The 21,594-nt window shown below is 40.7% G+C and overlaps 3 protein-coding genes across 3 annotated transcripts; 2 read left to right on the forward strand and 1 right to left on the reverse strand.

Moving 5' to 3' along the window:
* The first annotated feature begins 2,195 nt into the window (after positions 1-2,195).
* Positions 2,196-11,164, forward strand: LOC127754416 (nuclear pore complex protein NUP107). Its single transcript, XM_052279933.1, has 25 exons — positions 2,196-2,405; positions 3,157-3,515; positions 4,064-4,133; positions 4,429-4,544; positions 4,672-4,703; positions 4,814-4,939; positions 5,076-5,234; positions 5,583-5,675; positions 5,766-5,933; positions 6,085-6,183; positions 6,300-6,517; positions 6,597-6,654; positions 7,118-7,206; positions 7,287-7,418; positions 7,697-7,819; positions 8,265-8,363; positions 8,471-8,662; positions 8,824-8,995; positions 9,113-9,269; positions 9,397-9,599; positions 9,798-9,939; positions 10,017-10,177; positions 10,278-10,394; positions 10,481-10,570; positions 10,929-11,164. Exons 1-24 carry the CDS (start codon positions 2,311-2,313, stop codon positions 10,565-10,567), a joined length of 3,267 nt encoding a protein of 1,088 aa, XP_052135893.1. The 5' UTR covers positions 2,196-2,310; the 3' UTR covers positions 10,568-10,570; positions 10,929-11,164.
* A 94-nt stretch (positions 11,165-11,258) lies between these two features.
* Positions 11,259-14,567, reverse strand: LOC127754417 (sugar transporter ERD6-like 16). The gene is made up of 17 exons (XM_052279934.1): positions 14,260-14,567; positions 14,054-14,116; positions 13,809-13,898; positions 13,650-13,709; positions 13,508-13,573; positions 13,339-13,404; positions 13,157-13,232; positions 13,001-13,065; positions 12,831-12,923; positions 12,579-12,744; positions 12,447-12,493; positions 12,301-12,363; positions 12,149-12,208; positions 11,976-12,029; positions 11,829-11,888; positions 11,606-11,720; positions 11,259-11,446 (listed from the first exon to the last, which is right to left on the reverse strand). Exons 1-17 carry the CDS (start codon positions 14,380-14,382, stop codon positions 11,325-11,327), a joined length of 1,389 nt encoding a protein of 462 aa, XP_052135894.1. The 5' UTR covers positions 14,383-14,567; the 3' UTR covers positions 11,259-11,324.
* A 2,310-nt stretch (positions 14,568-16,877) lies between these two features.
* On the forward strand, positions 16,878-21,379 carry LOC127755834 (receptor-like cytosolic serine/threonine-protein kinase RBK2; the record flags this gene model as incomplete). Its single annotated transcript, XM_052281469.1, has 6 exons — positions 16,878-17,355; positions 17,454-17,869; positions 18,527-18,606; positions 19,598-19,733; positions 19,950-20,129; positions 21,040-21,379. Coding segments are annotated over 6 exons (1,518 nt in total), but the record flags the coding sequence as incomplete, so codon positions are not given.
* Positions 21,380-21,594: the final 215 nt, after the last annotated feature.

The raw sequence follows: 21,594 nt of genomic DNA on the forward strand, positions 1-21,594 counted from the left end.
ATATATATATATATATATAGATATATATATTCGTATTTTTCCGGTCGTCACATCTAATTTTCGTCCGTTTTTCGTCCATACATAATCCTATTCGGTTAGCAATAGGGATAGAAAAAATTGCAAAAAAAAAAAACCACCGCCGCTAGAGGAGAAGAGAGGCAGTGGAGGGAGCGCCGCTGCTGGAACCGCCCGCGGTGGCCGCCACCGCCGACGGATCCACCCTCGGACGAAGCCAACGCCGCCGTCGCCGTCGATGCCGACGGGGAGAGGGAGAGGGAGAGGGGGAGGGACGGCCGTCGCCGCCGTCTCCGCCGTACCCCGTCGTCGTTGCGCCGTGCCGGCGAGACGGGAAGGAGAGCCGCCGCCGCCGCTAGCGTGGGGGAAGCCGCCGTCCGCAGCCCTCTGTCGCCGCCGCCGCAGCCCGCCGTCGCCGCGCCGTGCCGGCGAGAAGGGAAGGGAAGCGGCACCGGTGGTGGGAGAGGCAGGAGATGGGGAGAGGGAGCGGCGCTGCCGGAGGGAGGGGAGGGGAAGCGGCGCCGGTGGGGAGAGGGGGAGGGGGAGAGGCGACGTCGAGAGTGGGGTGGGGGAGGCGGCTGAGCGGCTTGGGGGGAAGGGAGGGGAGGGTTAGGGTTAGGGTTTTGATAAGGCCGTGGGCCGACCGGAAGGGACGGAAATAAGTCTATTTTAGGTCCCTCAGGCCAGAAATAAGTCTATATTAGGTCCCTCGGGCCGAAAAAAAAGAGAAGTTCATTTCTAGTGCTTTATTTTTTCAGAAGCATTTACAATTATAATTATTGAATGTGTTTATTTCTAAGAAAACCTAAAAGGAAGGATTTTCTTTCTTTTTCCAATTAAATAATTATTAAATGATGTTTCTATTATTAAAATTAGCAATTAAGCTCTGAAAATTCCAATAAAATTCCAAAGAGCGTAACTAATCATGGAGAATTTAATAAAATTAAATTTAACAATGTCATTTTATTTCTCACACTTGCTTTACTTGTAAATTTATTTAATTATACACATACCTACTTAAAAATACCAAATATTTCTGCGAATTTGTATTTTAATTAATTGCATATTTTTTCTGATATGTGCGCTTCCCGGTGCAACACACGGGCACTTTTGCTAGTGTGTGTGTGTATATATATATATTAATGAATCTAGACATATATATCTATATGAATGTGGATAATGCTAGAACGTCTTATAATATAAAATGGAGGGAGTATTATTTTTGGTTTTTCTCCAAGCTTTTTTCTCCAGATTATTAAAACGTAATATTTTCTACATGTTTCGGAAAAATATGTTTTCCTAAAAAAAATCTATTCTACTTAGGCCCCGTTCGATCTCTTAGTTTTCAGCGCATGTAAAATGAGAAAGATCATTAGCACATAATTAATTAAGTATTAATTATTATAAAATTAAAAATGGATTTATTTGAATTTTTTTGAACAACTTTATAATTTTTTTTATCAAAAACGCGCCATTTAATAGTTTGAAAAGCATGTTAATAGAAAATGAGAAAGTTGTAGTTTGGAGTTGAGAAAAAGAACTGGGCCATATTGATTAAACCACATGGATTTCAACAATTGGCTAAGTTTATTTTTTGAGATATATGATTTTAACTGTATAACCGAGTAGGCTAAATCAACTTTAAAATTAAATTTTAGAATCCAATTTTTACAATTTGCTTTGGTTTGTTTAGGCAACTAATGGAGCTGACAGTACTTTAATGTATTTCTTCCAATCCAAGAGATATGGTTACGTATGTACCTCACTTACGTACTTATGATTATGCTAATCACAAGTGGGCCCTTAATTAATCAACGGATGATCATTAGCACGAAGAAGATGACGTGGCTCGCCATAAACATACTACATACGCCAAAGCATCCTAGTCATCATATACCATTATGGATAAACTAAACCCACTCGTGTTATACACGAACACGAAAAGCGCACGTGGAAACTGTGCTTCCGTGTGGCCCAGCCCATCGTGGAAATGGATTTGTCACGGATCCAAATTCAGTTAGCCCATTAGGCCCAAAAGCTCCGGCGTTGAGCCGTTTTGATGGGCCTACTTTACTTATGGGCCCAGACAAGAAAGGCCCATGCAAAAAAGGTCCAGTTCTAAATTCGAAGGAAAATTCGAGGAAAATTTCGGAAAATTCGTTCGAACGAACTCGTCGAGCCAAAAAGAGGAGGGCGGCGGCGCTAGGGTTTGGGGGTTTGGAGCTCTCGCGGCGGCCATTGGAGAGGGAGGGGGGAGGCGCAAACCCTAGCTGCCACCGTCCCTGAGGCCTCGCCATGGAGGTGGACCCGCCGCCGCCTCCGCCGCCGCCGATGGCGAACTACTTCGACCCGGAGTCGTCCGGCCGCCGGGAGGAGTACCGCCGCTACAGGTGAGACGCTCTCTTCCCCCTCCTCTTCGCGCTCCACCCTTTCGCGCGCTCGCCGGCGGGGTGGGTGAGTGGCGCCGATGCGGGCGTTGCTGCGAGTGAGCGTGATGCTGTGGTGGTTTCTTAGTTTGAGGGGAAATGGAGTGAAATTGGTTGAGGAGAGATCGATTTCCTGTATGTGAGGACACTAGATGTGCTGGTGTTGCGTTTGATGACGAGGTGTTCAGGCTGTTGGTTCGTCGCAGTCGGTCGCAGAACAGTAGTTAAGTCTCTCTTGTCAGGCTCAGATTGCTAAGTACTGTCCGCCTCAGCTTGGTGACAGTTTAGATTGTCCATTTTGTTTCAACAAATCTATGGTCAATTTTGGTGCTGGGAAATGGGAATTGACCAAATCAATAGTCAAGTAATCAACCAAACCAGATATCCGTCTAGTGTTTTTTCCCCATGAGGCAAAGGTCTATTGTGGAGCACATGAATCTGCCTCGTTTTGCTTTTGAGTGATCCATGCCCAAGCAGGTTGTATTCGCAAAGATCTGCACGAAACCAGTTATGTTCTAAGCCAGGATATAGTCAGTACTCTAGCTTATATTTCTTCACTGAGTTCTCTTTGTGTACGGTTGAGTACTTGCTGTAGCTAAAATTGCAGAAAAGAGTAAATGTTACTTAGTTGCATAAAATGGTGAGAACCTGTTACTCTTACGGGGGTGGCTACTATACTAGCTGATTATTTTTCTTTCCTCTATAATTTAAACAGAAAGAGATTATCTTCTTCAAATGCCTCTCCACTGTTGGGTACTGCGGTCTCCAAATTTTCAGAAGCAAGGCTGTTCTGTGATGGAAACAGCATACAGAGGCGGCCCAATGCTGGTCTACTCCTTGAAGATATCAAGCAGGAGGCTGCTGATATTTCTGATTTTGATAGCCTGGATGAATCTAAGCTGTTTGGATCAGGAAAAAAAAGGGCATCATTGGATGCCTCAGATGCAGGTTTCAGTTCAGGTAGGCAGGCAGTGCGGTCGGCATTGAAATCAGTCAAACTGGAGGAGGATATGCCACATGAAGGAGAAACAACTTCTACAATTTTTGCATCCCTCCTTGATTCTGCAATCCAAGGTTGGTACAAGCAATTTAGTTTGGATAGCAAGCGTCTTATGAACTGTTCTGTATCTATTTTGGCATAGGCAGCCTTTACTTGTGTGTTTTTCTTTGATGTCTCTTTGGTGCCTGATAGACTGTAGTTTCCAAGCTTTATTTGCACCCTTTTGTCTCTGTAATTTTCACCTCATGCCATTGCGTTTGTTTATTAGCTTTAATTTGATCAACCATGAAACTACGAAGGCTCTTCTGTAAGCTAACTTGCATGGAACTCATGTAGCACAGTTAACGATGGATGCTTGCAAATCATGCCCACTACTTACTCTTAAAAATATGTCTTTTCACTTTACAAGAGAAACTCTTCCTGCACAATACTATAACCAAATAAATGGTTAACATTAATAGTAGCACCAGAAGCTGGCAATTTTATGTGACCAGAAATTTAAATTGAGATACATTTTTGGTACTGTATCTTTGCTCCTTTTAACTTCCCTTCCAGTCAATGGTTGATTTTACTTTGAAAGGGTTAATGACTTCTGAATTCTGACGAGTGATTCTTCTTGCAGGATTGATGCCCTTCTCGGATGTGATTTTACAATTTGAGAGGACATGTCGAAATGCTTCAGAGTCGATAAGGTTTTCTATTGCTTTGCACTATACCATGTTCAATTCTATAGCCTCCTATGAGCTGCTAGATTCGGTCTGTTTGTCACCAGTCAGCGATTCTTAGATTATCTCTCTGCTATTGAAAACGTTCCTGCTATCCTATCATTAACTCATAGTTTTGTTGCATCATGCTATACTGATAAATCTTATGCATGATTACTCCAAACAATTTGTGTATAAATTCTGACAGTTGCAAAGATGAATACTTTTATCATAGCTCTGATGCCTATTCTTTGGTATCTGGGCAATGCCATCCAATATTCAGGTCCGCTGGGACAGGAAAGCTTCGGATGGTGGAGGATAGACTTATGCAGCAAAAAGCGCAATTGTTACTGGATGAGGCTGCTTCTTGGTCACTTCTTTGGTACCTCTATGGGAAAGGTAATAGTTTCGATCACTTAAGCGAGACCCTTTTTTTTCCTTTCAGTAATGGAAACCATAGATCAGCATTATTCTTTAAGTAATCATTTACTGTACCCTCAATGAAATTTCATCTGCTACATGCCAGGAAATGAGGAGCTTCCTGGAGAGCTATTTGTGGTAAGAGACATATATAGCTGCTGATGTATTAAGTTCATTTATCTGCATACTTTGTCCTCTGAAGTCAAAACTGTAAAATCACCTAAAGTCTGCAATATTTTTGTTGATAGGCACCGACTACTTCCCATCAAGAAGCTTGCCGCTTTGTTGTAACAGACCTTACGGCACAGTTATGTCTACGGATTGTACTTTGGCTTGAGGGTCTTGCTTCTGAAGCTCTTGATTTGGAGAAAAAGGTAAAAGTGCCTGTTTTTTTTTTTCTTTCGAAGACTTCACTTCAGTGTTCTTCATTTTCTGCTGAGAAGTTGGTAGGAATTGTTTATTGCCGCATAATTGACATGGAATAGAATATCCTGCCTTTATGCCATGTAGGTGAGAGGATCTCATGTTGGTTCATACCTACCAAGTTCTGGTGTTTGGCATCGTACACAAAGGTACATAAAGAGAAAGAACAATGATACTACTATAGTGAAGCATGTGGATTTTGATGCTCCAACTCGTGAAGGAGCCCAACTTCTTCCTGATGACAAGGTAGGCTACTGATGTATCGCAAGTTCAACTGTACTTGGTAGGTTTGACTTTACCAGAACCATTCATTACATATTAATTTCCTTGTTTGAACAGTAGTGCAGCATAGCATGTGAGACCTCCCTAAGTTCATTATAGCATAGCAGGTCGTGGATAACTCTAGCATGTCTAATGCTTCAAATTTTATTTCTTAACTAGATTCGAGCAAAACCACATGATTAGCAGCAGCAGGCAGTGCTGTGTGTTTAGAAAATAAAGCTGCTTCCTTCAATAGTCATTTTCTAATTATCTGATGTTTTAGCATCTCTAATGAAGTAATAATGGCTAACATCTTTCTTTGTGTGGGAGCAGAAGCAAGATGAATTGCTTTTAGAGGATATCTGGACTCTCTTGAGAGCAGGAAGGTTAGAAGAGGCATCTGAACTGTGTCGGTCTGCTGGTCAGGTAGGCCAGTTAGTTGTATCCCATGTGTTTCTTATAATGTATCTTTCTACCTTCTTTTGGTTGTGTATTGATCCTTGAGTATGTTTTCAGTCATGGAGAGCTGCAACTCTTTGCCCCTTTGGTGGCATAGATTTGTTTCCTTCCTTGGAGGCCATGCTGAAGAATGGAAAGTCTAGAACACTGCAAGCGATTGAATTGGAAAGTGGTGTTGGACGGCAGTTATGTCTTTGGAAATGGGCTTCATATTGTGCTTCAGAGGTTAAACATGCTCTTGTTTTTGAACTATGCTCTGTTGTGCTCTCAATTAATGGTCTGAATTTTTTTATTTTCTTCAAATTCATTACACTTTTGTGTAGCCAGCACATAATGCTTTGCAAACCTAAATCTGAAATTGATAATATTTATGTAGAAAATTGCTGAACAAGATGGTGGCCGATATGAGATGGCAGTATATGCTTTACAATGCAGTAACTTAAAGCGTATCTTGCCGATCTGTACTGACTGGGAGGTATACTGTTTATTCAGCTCATGCAAACGTTTTGAGTTTGATTTCTTGAAGTTGTTCTTTCCTTGACTGAATGCGTGACCTCCATATGATATGTTATTTTCTCTCTGATTTCCTAGTCAGCTTGTTGGGCAATGACAAAATCCTGGTTAGGTGTTCAAGTGGATCTAGTATTGTCTCAGTACCAAACCAGTAGACCAGAAGAGAAACAGTTTGATGACGAGATGAATGAAACCCAACCTATGTTGAACTCAGCTGGCCCAGAAAGTTGGCCACACAGTGTTCTTGATCAGCAACCCCGTGATATATCTGCGCTTCTGCAGAAACTCCACTCGAGGTATTAACATTGCATTGCATGGCACTTCTATCAATCCATCTTTTGCCTATTTATATGTTCTGTCATTCTTGTGATGCAGCGACCTTGTCCATGAAACTGTTTCTCGAGCATGCCGGGAGCAGCATAGACAAATCGAGGTAAAATAGACTTGCAAGAACGGTGAACCACCTGTCATGTTATTTTTTATGCATTCTCAGCTTAGTTTATCTAATGTGGTATGCCAGAATTAAATTAGATAATTTTTTTATGCATTCTTCATTAGAATGCTCTAAACTGGGAGCAACTCATCCAAAATTACTTGCTAAAGCCAGTTTTAGACTAGGGCAGTCAATTTTTTAAACTTGTAGTCGTTTATGGTTCTTAAATTCCAAGCATTTGAATATTATATTTGTTGTTTATTTCTCCCACTTGTCCAAATTTTTATGTATCATTTTCCATGACTCAATTCTTCACAAAAAATCATTTTCGCATGGTATTAAATGGAGCATATAGACAATTTCAAGAAACTACACTCCTTGCATAGTCATCCATTATAATAGTGAACATAGGAAGTTGTTTAACCACTCTCTAATGGCCACTTCCCGTATTATTATTTGATAGATGAATCTCATGAGTGGAAATATAGCTCATCTTCTTGATCTTTTATGGTCATGGGTGTCACCGTCTGAAGACGACCAAAACATATTGAGGTATGTATTTTATGATTCCAAGAGATGGTTTCCAAATACATTCCACATTTTTTTCACGACTAACTTCTCTGGTCATTTAGGCCCCGTGATGACCCTGATATGATACGCTTCGGAGCACATATTGTTCTTGTTCTGAGATACCTTTTCAGCGACGAAATGGAAGATGAGTTTGAGGAAAAGCTAGTTGCTGTTGGTGATCTCATCATCAACATGTAAGTATTGTTGATGAAATGAACTGCAATTTATGCTGCATGGAATTATTCAAATTGTATTGTTGTTTCTTGATATCCATTTGGTCAAACCTTAGATATTAATTGTGTTTATTAGTAGTTCACATCCATTGCTTCTAGCCTTCTGTGTCTTATCTAATGGTTAAATAGGGATTTTATCTTCAGTTGACTCTTGTTCTCATGTTTCTAAGTATTCTGTTTTTAGCTTGTCTTTATTTACTTCATTCATTCGTGATCAGAAAGTCACTGATTTTTTCCAGGTATGTGAGGTACTTGTTTTCAGAGCAGCAAGAGGAATTGGTTGGAGTATATGCTTCTCAGCTTGAGCGTGACCTTTGCATTGAGTTGTTTGTTGAAATGATGGAACTAAGATTAAATAGCAGGTATTACTATCGTATATTTACCATCTACTTGTGGGATTAATTTACTTATATTCTATAAGCTTGCTCATCTTTGTTCCTGACATAGTGTATTTAACACTATTAGTAAAATCAACAACAGTATTTCAGTTGTCCATACATACCTTGATAAAATGTGATGTGATATTTGCCTGATAGAATATGGTTTTCATATATAGTACAGGCTTTATTAGCTTGATCTTCTCTTTTTTCTTTCCAATCCTATACGGTTTTGAGTTTGTCTAAGCATGTTGCTATAGAAAATAGTGTCAATATCCAAGTGGCAACTATATCTCTTGATGTACCGTGATTTCCTTGTTTTATGTTAAAATATTCTCAATCTTTTTTTTATTTGATTCTTTATTTTACTGACTGCCATTGCAAGTTGTAATACTTGGTTAAATACCCTCATTTTTTCCTCTGGCAACAGCTTGCATACCATGTTCAAGCTCTTCCTGTCTGCTGTGGAGTATTTGCCATTCTCATCTGGAGATGCATCCAAGGCTTCTCTTGAAGAGATCATTGAGAGGTCTGATGATTATGGGATGTATATGGCAATGAAATGAACTTATTTTTAGATATTTAGCTTATCTGTTTTCATGGATAAGTTGTAACAAGAATTTCAATTTACTCCAGGGTTCTTTCAAGATCCCGCGAACCGAAACCCATTAAGTATGACGAAGATATTTTCGATGTTGCGGAAATGCATCACTTACAAGCACTCCAGAAAGCAATGGTCATTCAGTGGCTTTGCTTCACACCGCCATCCTCGATTCCAGATTTTCAGATGATCAGTGGAAAGCTTCTGATACGGGCACTGATGCACAGGTAACTGATTGTTCAATTGTTTTGCCAGATTAACTTTGGAACCCTCTTTTGTGTCATTCCATATTGTATATTCATTGTTGCACTGCATGTTTGTGAAAGGGTATTCATTTATCTTTTCCCTTTGTCCATGGAATTTATTTTTTTACTCCTTTCTCCATCAGCAACACACTATTCAGAGAGTTTTCCCTGATATCAATGAGGAGAGTTCCTGAGCTACCAGTAGGACCACACAAGTTGCTTGCCATCCTGGCTGAACCATTGAAACAAAAAGAAAATTTAATTTCACTTGAAGATCCTGAGGTATCTGATAATTTACGGGAGTTTGAAGATTGGGTAAGATGCCTCCTTTTCTCCTGACTTGCATATTCTATTCGTTATGTTAGAACTGATAGTTTTATTTATGAATCTTGTTAGTTTTCTTGACCAAGTAACTGCTATATGTTCAAACAGCATGAATATTACTCCCTGGATGCTACTTACCGGAGTTGGCTTAAATTTGAGATGGAGAATGCGTCTATTTCTCCTGAAATGCTTTCAGCAGAAGAAAAGAGTCAAGCTGTTGCTGCAGCGAAAGAAACGCTGGAGTTAGCATTCTTATTATTATACAGTAAGTTGCTAAATGTTGATGTTCATCTGCATATATTCTTCTCAAAACTTTAAACTTCTGATAGCATATGGAACTATCTATTCAACCTTGTTACCACCTCTTTTACGCTCTTATCATTCATAACCAGGGGAAGATATTCCATGGTTAAATGCTGTCGAGAGTAGTCCAATCGAGCCCTCAGAACATGTTTTTCTTGAGTTACATGCAACTGCAATACTCTGCCTACCTTCTGGGGAGTGCATGCTGCCAGATGCAACATCATGCACAGCTTTGACAAGTGCATTGTACTCTACTGTTAGTGAAACGGAAGTGTTGCATCGTCAATTGAAGGTTGGTTCCAAACGTTGCCTAAATTTATGCCATGTTATTCTTGAGCATAAAAAGATGAAGTGTTAGTCCATGCTCAATTGTTTTTTGTAACCTGTCTTTAATAAGGAACACTGAATGTTCAAAACACATCTGCATTTTAACTTACACTTACTGTTTAGCTAAGTTTGTCCTGCACTTTCTGACTAATCCATGGAACAGGTGGATGTGAATGTTTCATCTAAAGATCCTTGCTGTATTCAAGTTTCTCTCCTCTGCCTAGCAGTAGAAGGTGATGGTTTGGGGCTTCATGAAGCCAATGATGGAGGTCTTCTTGCTGCAATTATGGCTGCTGGGTTCAAAGGTATCATTTATCGACACTTTATGATACTGTGATTTGGAATAGTCTGTAATATTTATGTGAATAATTCATTATGGCAGGTGAACTCAATCGATTTCAACCTGGAGTTTCAATTGAAATATCACGGCTTGATGCTTGGTATTCTGATGGTCATGGTTCAGTAGAAAGCACTGCTGCATACATAATTCGTGGGCTTTGTCGTAGATGCTGCCTGCCAGAAACTATTCTACGATCTATGCAGGTGATGTAGCAATATATCCGATTTGTTGCAGATGAAATGATTGCTACTGTGCTGCTTGTATATAGCTAATATATTGATACATGTTTCTTATATTTTTCAGGCATCCATCGCTCTATCTGAAGCAGGTGATTCTCTAGATCATTGTGATAAGCTCATTGAGTTGGTTGCTTCATCGGAATCTGGAATAATGCATTTGTTCAGCCAACAGCAGTTGCAGGTTAGTGTTATATTCTTTTTATTTGGTCAATATAAATTACTTGTGAACTTCCTAATGTCAACAACAATATTTTGTAATTAATTCAGGAATTCCTGCTTTTTGAGAGAGAATGCTACCTATCTAAAATGGAGCTTGAGGAAGAGCAGTTAGAGCAGTTACCTGCTGATGGCTAAAAGGTTGATGTTACATTTTGGTTGTAATAATGACCATTTAACCGTTTTCTCCTGTACTCAGAGGAATCAATAAGACTAGTCTGTGCATATTTTACATTTTCGAAACATGCAACATAAACTACTTATTTATTTAGGAAATGTGTGGTTGTATGGCCCAATGTAGAATGATGTTTCAGGGAATAGGGAAATTGCACATCTCAGTATTTGTTTTTATTGAAATAACTAAATGTGCTGCTCACGGCAGTTATGTACAAAACCAGTATATTTCATCTCTATTTCTTCGTTATTGATCTCAATATCACATCATTGTCGAGTTTGGTATTTCGCTCAGGTGTGACATTTTGCTAACTTGTGCATGCAGGATGTGTATACCTGTGATGGGTGTATCCACCAGCTGTCCAAATCTAGTTTGCAAACATGGCGTACCCCACCGTGTGGTTAGGTATCACTTGTAATCCATTCACGAAAGAAATAGAAAGTACCAGCTGTAAGTAACTGTGTTGTTCATGCTCCATCAGAAGAGTTGAAAACAAATGTAAAAAGGTTATCTGGTTGTCAAACTCAATATCTATTGATCTCAGCCTTTTATTTTCACTATATTTCTTTTGCACTGTTTGAAAGACTGAACTGGCTGATAGCAGCAGCAAATGAACTTGAATTCTATTACAGAGCAGAAAAGACTCAAACCGGTAAATGGCTTTCAACAAGTGCATGGACCGACAAAAAAGTGTCAGGGCTTCTGTTTTCCCTTTGGCACCTATGTGCTACTATTCATTGAGGCCTGAATCTCCTCCAGAGTTTTGCCTTTTGTCTCTGGCACGATCTTCACAATGAAAAGGATGGCCACTGCGCAAACTAATGCGAAAAGGAAGAATGTCCCTGCATGAAACAGAATGTGGTTTATCTCCAAACTCATGTTACAAATTTAACAGTAAACTTGAAAATGTGTACATTTGAACTGTTTCCAAGATTATCCTTTGCACGGTTGTAGTGAAAGACGGCTAAAGTCAGCAAAACATGACTAGAGATTTGGCTCACCTGAAGAACTCCAGCTCATGAAGAAGTTGAAGGCAAAAGAAACTGCCCATGAACCGGACCAGTTCACCAGAGTCACAAAGCTTCCACCGATTCCTTTTATATTTATGGGAAATATCTGCATCCAATACGAACAAACATGCTAATGTTACACTGAATTCTGGTTCTATTTGATGAAATCTTTAGTGAAGGCTGAAATCTGGTGGTTGAATGTTTGGCACTTTACCTCTGACATTATGACCCAAGGGACTGCCCCCATTCCTATTGAATAGCTAGCAATGTACACCTGTTTCAGTTATAAAAATGGATTTTAGCATAACTGAACTACAGATAAATTTCGAAATAATCAAACAGAATAAAAATTTCAATGTACCAATATGCCAGCGAGTGCGATGATTGGTACTTGCTCCAAGAAAAGCCCATGAATCTACACAACAAATAATGTGCTTCAATTTGGTTTACATAACCCAACAAAGATGGGTGCAAATCTTCTTGGGGGAAAATGCAAAATAGGCGTAAGGATTGAGTGATTTTGTCAAATATTACCTTCAGGTAGAAGGATACTGCTGACATGAGAGAGCCAATTAGGAGTCCTGATGTTGAAATCTGGATAGAAATAAAAGGAAGTGGTTAAGTGTGTTTTTCAGTAGTTTCTGCTGTAACAGTTCCCCAAGTGCTGAAAATTTGAGTGCACTTACCAACAGCAGTGGCCTTCTACCACTTCTGTCCATCAGTAATGCTCCAACAGCTGTGATTGGCGCCTGTTATTAACAGTATACAGTCAAAACTTTTACTTAGAATTTAAGGAAAATTTGATCAAGTTCTGCACGTCTATTATTTTAACCTGGATACACCCCATCAAGATTGTTCCTAGGTCTCCTGAAGCAAACCCTGCATAATGAACCAACAATTTAGTCTGACATCTCTGGAACTGACAAAATCTAGTGTTTTGAAGCGCGAAAAATTGCGACTTTACCGGCTGATACAAAAGTTTCACTGGCATAGAACAAGATTCCATTAATTCCTACAAACTGCTGGAACACCATCAGGCCAACACCAACAATGACAGGACGGATGTAGGCTCTGTTGAAAAGATCCTGAACTCCAGCCTTTGGAAGGTTTTCAATGGTCTCAATGAACTCCTGTATATATTGAGGAATTACTGATAACAATCACACTTTTCTGCACCATAATTGTATCTTAAAATATACTGTTAACGATGTCGAACCTTGATTTCTGCAGCTTCAATGGACACATCCGCATCTTTACCACGGAGGCGTTGGAGCGCTATTTCAAACTCCTTTTGCCGTCCAACCTTTGCCTGTGTTTTCAATTTGGTGCTGAATTGTTAGAATGGAAATTCAGAATCAAATCTAAGTATATTGTTCAATGCCTTACCAGCCACCGAGGGGATTCAGGAATGAAGGAAAGACCAACTATAAGAATTATGGACGGTACAAATCCTGTAAATGTGTCAAATACAAAAATTATCACTACCTTGTTGTAAGTTCTACATGACCAGATGAAAGTATGGGATTTTTCCTATGAATATACCTGCTATGACCAACATGCGCCATGTCACCATAGTACCGACAATATAAGTAACAGATAACCCAGTGCACACCAGCAACTGCAGTTGAAACGCCAATTTGATTTCAAACACTAATATGATATATCTTTCTAAAAAGTGTTGCAGCACCTTCAGGTTGTTTAGTTTTTGTTAAGAGTAAAATTACTTGGTTCAGTGTTGTAAGCCCCCCACGAAGAGCTTTCGGAGCTATTTCTGCTATGAAAACCGGTACCTGTTCAGTTACAAGAGCTGCTGTCAGTGAATCTAAACAATATGTTCAGTGCTCGAATGATTAATATGTTCAGTAAGTGATGTCCTTGATTGATCGTTCATACCACATATGAAAATACTCCTACTCCAAATCCGGTACAGAATCTCCCAAAATCAAGTGAAACAGCACCCTGAAAAGTTGTGAATTCAGTTAAGCAGTTTCTTGACATTCTTGACTTATTGAAGTATAAGATTAAGAAAACGTACTTGTGCAAAGAAGATTGCAAGCCATCCGACAATGCAAACAAGAGCAGAAGTCCTCATTGCCTGCTCCACTCACAAAACTTTTTGGTTAATGAATTATAACTCTTGATGAATTCTCACAAAGATTTTAATAGATAAAAGATTATTCAGGCTTGTAGATACCCCTTTTCTTCCAGAAATGTCAGCAAGGTGCCCACTTGCAACTGCTCCTATCATTGCCCCAATTGTTATTATTGATCCGAAAACCGAATACTGCGGAGAATAACAGGACAACATGATCAGGAACTGAGAATTACATTGTCCTCCCCTTTTGGGAAACTTGTACAGAAGTAGAAATTCAGTTGAGAATGGCATTGCGACAAATTTCAGAAATACTATTTGAGTGAAGTAGCGAAAATTTCGGCAACCTCGGAGAGCGAGAGCTGAAGATCCTCCCTGATCTTGGACTGAGTTGGTGCTGAGTAACCAATCTGCAAGAGTAATTCATGCACTTGCAAATTCAGAAGTAATTTCTGAATGAAATCTCCATTATCTAAAGGAATGTTGACAAGTGTGTTTCAATCCTATTCTGATCTTTGCTTTTGTGGATATGAAATGTTAGCAATGAACTCACCGAGACGCCGAAGACGAAGGAGCCGAGCACGGCAACGCCGGTGCTGGCGATGACCATGGCCAGCGATCCATCGCCGCCGGCCCGGGGAAGGAGGGACTCGCTTGCACCACTGGACACTCCCATGGCGATGGCCTTAGCTGCTAACTGATGCTAACCTTCAACAAGTTCAGTTCTTGCTTGAACTGAAGCTACAACCTTGAGCTCTGCTACTAAGCTGCATATATAGTAAGTGGCTTTATGTAATTAACCGTGTATGCAATGAGTGATTAGAGTGCTTAACCTCGATCCTTATGCATGTGATTAGAGTGATAAGTGGCTTCCAATTTATAGGGAGATCGATGGATGGCACAAGCTGGACCCCTTGCTTTGGTTAGAAACTTATAATTTTCTATCAGCTGCCAGATCTGGAGTTTTGTGGCTTATATCCAACAATGGCTTTAAAATATGAAGAATCAGTGAGGGAAGAAAATATTCTATGGTGTAAAAAGAGAAGGATTGCGGCTGAATATTTTTGAAATCTCCAGTTGTCTATGTGACATGTGAGTTCAGGTCCACATAACATTGAGGAATGGAGTGACATACAAGTACTGTTCCTTGTGAAACATGTTGTAGAAGAACAATAATTGTGAGTATTTACCTAAATGTTTGCATATACTCCTTCTTTTTCCGTATTGTAAGTCATTTTAGTTTTATTATAAGTGAAACTTCTCTAATTTTGACTAAGTTTTCAGAAAAGTATACCAACATCTATGACATTAAATTAGTTTCATTGAAATCCACCACGAAACATATCTTTGCATATATTTATTACTGTGAATATTAGTGTAATTTTTCTATTCTCTCGGTTAAAGTTACGTAAATTTGACTTAGTACAAAACAAAAATGACTTGCAATATGGATAATTTAGTCTGATATAAGGCTACAAACAAATATGACCTCATTTTATCATGCTGTACAACATATCCTGATGGCAAAAGTAAAAGTGATAATAAAGTAGAGTCTCCAAAGGATGCTTCTCTCTTATCATTCCCATGCTCTTGTTAAGGCTTATGATTGCCGCAGCTATACTGATCTTGACATCTTGACAATTTTAAGTTACAAACTGCAACTTTTTAATTTAAATTTGGAATAAGGACGTACACGCCTGATTTGATAGACATATAGTAACATGGAACTCGATGCAAAGTTCAAATTTACAATTAGGGTTGGTTTGATCTCTTTGGGACAACATGGCTAATTTTTGTCATCAAGGCATAAACAAATTTAAACACTTGATTACCCACATGGATCTGGGAGCTGTCTAACGAGTAATTTAATTACCAATGTCCAGCTCATGCAAAACAAGGAGATCAACAGGAAACAAACATGGCAAGAACAATTGGAGATGGTATTATACTATATACCAAGTAGTACAGTCCCAAGCTATTTGGGGATGCATGTTGGTGTATTGTCGATCATTGTCGAAATGTGATCACGTTGATGCACATGTAGAACATTTCTGTCATCTGCTGCCTAATGGTAGGTGTTGATGAGTCTTTTTTACTGTATAATTAAGCTCAAGTTTGAAAGAATCTGGTCGAGTCTGAGTCAGATATGAGTCGGGAATTTGTTTGCTAGAGAAGTGTTTATACTTCGTTTTTAATTGACAACTTGTCAGGCCCAGATACAGCCCATTAAGCAAACCAAATATGCATGGTTATTGCCTTATTGGCCCAAGTATTTCTACTACTTTTTTTTTGTAAGGAAATACTCCCTCCATCCCTAAATATTTGACGCCGTTGACTTTTTTAAACATGTTTGACCGTTTCTCTTATTCAAAAACTTCTGTAAAATATACATACATAAAAGTATATTTAACAATGAATGAAATGATAGGAAAAGAAATAATAATTACTTAAATTTTTTAAATTAGATGAACGGTCAAACATGTTTAAAAAAATCAACAGCGTCAAATATTCAGGGATGGAGGGAGTATTTGAGTATTTCTACTTCCGTAGCAACAAGCATCAAAATTGACTGAAATTAGTCCAAAAAATTTCCCTGTAACCGCCAATGTACCAAAATGGATACAGATGACAGCTCACCTTAAAGGTTTAAACCACAAGGTTATCATCTAAATGTTTTTTTAGTCTGTCTAATTTTTTGTTTACTGCCAACCTGTGAGACCCTGTTTGAAACGTGTGGAAACTTTCATGTTCATATGAAAGTTGAATTGAATTGTTTCCTGTAAATTTTCTATGTAAGTTGAAGAAGAGGCGCCATTGCGTAGATATCGCGCCAAAATTTAAAGGCCCAAAACAAGATCGCCATTGTCAGAAACCAAAACCATAAATAAAAAAAGAAGAGGAAAAATGTTCTTTCTTTTTTTGTTCTTGCATGCAGGCGATCGAGGAACAAGGAGAAGCAATTCAATAGATCAATGAATTACTTCTGAATTACAAGTTTACAACCAAGGATGACTCGATCATCGAGTGCTTATCTGCAGATTAATTAGCTGAAATCTCTGACGGAGATGGATTTGCAGAGTGTCGTGTCTGCTCGCGTCAATTGGTAAAGATTTTCGTTTCATTTCGTTTGCTTCTGTAAAATCCCATTTGGTTTGTAAATATGCACAGTGAAATCTCCATCAAGAAAGGCTCAGACAGGTCGTCGCGGTGGAGCAGCGACGAGGCGGCGACGCCATCACGACGGCGACCGATATTGCCGGGACGGCGGCGGCGGAGAACAGCTGCGATATTGCCGGGACGGCGGCGACGGCGGCGGTGGCGACGGAGACGACGTCTGGCAGCAGCTCATTAGACGAGGACGACGCCGACGACGACGAGCTGTGCACGCCGCCGGCGCGACAGCCATGGAAGGGCGTGGCGGAGGCGTGGAGGTCGAGGACCATGCGCCGCCTCCCGTCGCTGGCGCCGACGATGTCGTCGACCCTCCGCCGCTTCAGCATCCGCAGCGGCGCCTGGCCACAGTGGCCGAGCGGCGCCGCCGCCGCGGCCGCGGCGCCCGCCGACGGCAGCCAGGCCTGCGCCCTCCGCCCTCCCATCCGCACCTTCTCCCTCTCCGAGCTCAAGAAGGCCACCCGCAACTTCAGCAAAGGTCGCCGCCGCCGCCGCCATCGCCATTAACACATAGCAAGCTCGATCGAGCTCGAATCAAGAACTGATCGATCACGAACACGTGCCCCATGGATGCAGAGAACGTGGTGGGGAGGGGAGGACACGCGAAGGTGTACCGAGGCTGCCTCCCCGGCGGCGAGCTGGTGGCGGTGAAGCGGCTGTCGGCGCCGGAGAGGGGCGGGCGCGTGGAGAGCTTCCTGGCTGAGCTCGGCCACATCGTGAGCCTGAGCCACCCGAACGTCGCGAGGCTCGTCGGCGTCGGCGTGGACGGCGGCGAGCACCTGGTGTTCCCGTTCTCACGCCTCGGCTGCCTCTCCGGGAGGCTCCACGGCGCCGCCGCCGGCGAGGAGGCCATGCCGTGGGCGGCGAGGTTCAGGGTCGCCGTCGGCGCCGCCCGCGGGCTGGAGTACCTCCACGAGCGGTGCGCGCGGCGGATCGTCCACCGCGACGTCAAGCCGGCCAACATCCTCCTCAAAGACGACTACGAGCCAATGGTATCTCTCAACTTAACTCTGGCTTGAATTGCATGCAATATTCTTTTTAAATCCTCCTAATAATCTGGTCATAAATATCTATTACCTCCATTTTATATTATAAATTGTTTTGACTTTTTCTTATAATCAAACTTTTTATCAGGTTTGTAGAAAAATTTAGCAATATATCTATCACATAAGATTAATATATTTTGGTGATATGTTTGTTTTTTGTTGAGAATGTTTTTATATTTTTCTATAAACTTAGTCAAACTTAAAATAGTTTAATTAGAAAAAAAAGTAAAAACAGCTTATATTATATTATGAAAAGGAGGGAGTAACGTTTAAAATAAGAATCAGTCAAATTTTAAAAATGTAGTAAGTTAACTATAATACTTCCCGGTGAAAAAAATTAACTATAATACTTTAGAACCGAATATCTATTGTTTATAAAATTTTAATGTTATGATGGTTGTAGTTTTAAAATTTTATCCGAATATTCTCATATAAACATTAAATATTTATAACCGAATGGAGTACTGCATAACTTTTTCAAACATAGTTGTGAATATCAATAATTTGCAGGAATGTCCATTGGTTCAGAAGGGAAAACGTAATTTTGCTTGGGCCTTGCTTAATTCGCAAATTGTGGTTTTGGTTTTTGGGCTTAATTTTCAGATATGTGATTTTGGGCTTGCAAAGTGGCTGCCGGCCAGCATGACGCATCACCAAGTGACCACATTCGAAGGCACATTCGGGTCTGTCTCAAATCACCAAGCACGCACACTTCAATTCAAATGCAAAATTAATGTCGCATTCTGATGATTATTTATGCTCACACGCATTTATAATTAGTCACATCATAATGTTCTCAAAGGAACTAATCAACGACTTATCCAATGAATTTCTTATTAGTAATCTTCCTCTTGATTATGAATGATTAGAGGGGTGTTTGGTTCATTCCCTCATTTTGTCACGCAATATTTATGCCATATCATATTCCCTCCGTCCTATAATATATGAGATTTTGAGTTTTTGCTTATAGTGTTTGACCACTCGTCTTATTCAAAAAATTTATGCAAATATAAAAAACGAAAAGTTGTACGTAAAATACTTTGGATCCGTCCCATAATATATGAGATTTTGAGTTTTTGCTTATAGTGTTTGACCACTCGTCTTATTCAAAAAAATTTATGCAAATATAAAAAACGAAAAGTTGTACGTAAAATACTTTGGATAATAAAGTAGGTCCCAAAAAAGTAAATAATAATCCCAAAATTTTTTGAATAAGACGAGTGGTCAAAGAGTGTAAGCAAAAACTCAAAATCCCTTATATTATGGGACGGAGGAAGTACTTTCTTAGCCTTAGGCCATCCTAAATATCATCTAACTATGTTACATTATGGTCAAATATTTTCTAGTCTTCATACCACAATTTATCTAAGATTAGTTGTGGCATCTTTAGACATCATCATATATCCTCTAAGAGTGTGTTTGGTTTCTCGCCACACTTTATCATGTTACACTTTTAGCTGCTATATTTTGTTAGGTATGTGACTGTCACGGTTATAGCTTGTCACACTTTTTAAATAGTGTGGTTCCACATGTCACATACTGCCACTTTCTTACTAACTTTACCACTCTTTATGGCTAATACTTTATTCACCACACATTTATGAAAATCACAACTTAATTAACCTCAGTTGTAATAAAGTGTGGCCGATAACCAAACACACGATAAATTTGCAGGTACTTGCCACCGGAGTACACGTCGCACGGCATCTTCAACGAGAAGACGGACGTGTTCGCCTACGGCGTCGTGCTGCTGGAGCTCCTCACCGGCCGCCGCGCCATTGACGCCAAGAAGCTCAGCCTCCTCACTTGGGTACGTAATTAATTAATTATTTCACTCCGACCTTAAATTAATTAGGCTGCCAACCAACCATCTTCTTCTTCTACCTCCGGCATCCGTACACTCTTCGACATACCGTTAGTTATTTCTGCATGTGCACGGATGCAATATGCAACCAATCATGGAGTGATGATCATTCATGGCGGCGTGCGTGTCCGCGTGATCCACCGCGTGTCATCGTCTCTGCAGGCCAGGCCGTTCCTGTACGGAGGAGGCGGTGATGGCGACGACGACGACGACGACGCGGTGAGGATGATGGTGGATCCTGCTCTCGGCGGCCAGTACGACGCCGGGCAGCTCGCCGCCGTCGCCTACGCCGCCAAGATCTGCATACAGAACTCGCCGGAGCTCAGGCCCAAAATGAGCGAGGTACGTTCACTGCTACAGAAATGATTTTCACAAACAGTCAAAACTCGTTTTCATGTCAGGTGGGCATGCCCGCCTTGCTTCAGTTGTGTGAAACATCGGTACTTTCACGTGCAGGTGTTACAACCACACGTGAAAACCCATTTCGTAGGTAGGCTTCCTAAGGAGGCCGCTTGTAAAAACCAATTTTTTAAGCGGCCAAGGCTAGATTGCAATGATTTTTTTTCAAAAAGAAAGGACAAATCCAAAACCCTAACCAGGATCGCCATGAGGCCATCGACATCACGTGGTTGAGGTCAATGTTGAGGTTGGCACGATCGTCGACGCTGCTCCTGTGCTCGCCGGTGGTGGATCCACTGCTCCCAAGGCTGGCGGCGGGGACGGATCCGCCCCTCCTAACTAGGACGTGGCGTCGCCGCCGCCGCTCCCAAGGCCACCGTTGCCAATCCTGAGGCCGTTGTTCTCGATGGCACCGTCCGTCATCGATGAGAGGAACCGATGAGTGGTCGTTAGCTGTGTTTCTAGAGTTCATCCTTTTGGAGGGTTATTTGTGGTCGTTAGCTGGCACTACTACTTTTGGGGGAGTTCTTTGGAGTGTAGTGTGGCTCATCCCCCCTTCTCGCTGATTGGAGATGCGTTTAGCCGTTGTAGTAGTTCATTTTCCTTGGTTTTGTTTTTTCTCTCTTCCCCTAGCATAAGTTGGTCTGGCTGATTACGTTGTGTAAGAAAAACTAATTTCTTTTAATATATTGACGTGTAATCTTTTTACGTGTTCGCGAAAAAAATCGATGAGAGGAACCGAGGCACCCGCTATTTTTTGGGATGATATTTATGCAAATCAATATGGTTATTAAGTAAGAATAATTAGTCTTGATTGCGTTAGAATGTAAAACGATTGATCTTGCTTGTGTAGGTTACACAGATACTCCAAGAAAACGAAGAGGATCGACGAAGTGTGGAGGGGTCTAGGAGGACTTTCACCTTGGATCGCACCGTTGAGATGCACGAAACGAACGGCCAGGATTCCGCGACGAGACGACAGCTGGACGATCTGCGGCGCCACATGGCGCTCGCCTTCGATTTCGATTGTGAGCACACGTCATCAGCAGAAATAGAACAACTCTCGGATCACAGTAATTAGTTGAATTTCTGGCCAATTTTGATCCAAGTGTACGTACACCTTTTATTCTGATGCGTACAATTTTTGTCATATTTGAAAAGCTAATTAAACTTCCTCGCGTTTAATTTATAGTACTGACCGAATTATTATAATGGACTATCTATATGATTATAGGTATAAATTATATATTTTGATCAAGAAATTTAATAGACAGTAGATTAGAACAAGTGATCTGAGCAACGTAGTAAAAAAAATATTTGAGAAAACAAAATATTATAGGCGTGGAGTAAATAATTCGCTCGCGGTTGTTACGGAAAGTGGTCCACTACTAGTGTGATAGTGTCTTTT

This window comes from Oryza glaberrima, chromosome 11 (assembly GCF_000147395.1).
Source record: "Oryza glaberrima chromosome 11, OglaRS2, whole genome shotgun sequence".
NCBI classification, from domain to species: domain Eukaryota; kingdom Viridiplantae; phylum Streptophyta; class Magnoliopsida; order Poales; family Poaceae; genus Oryza; species Oryza glaberrima.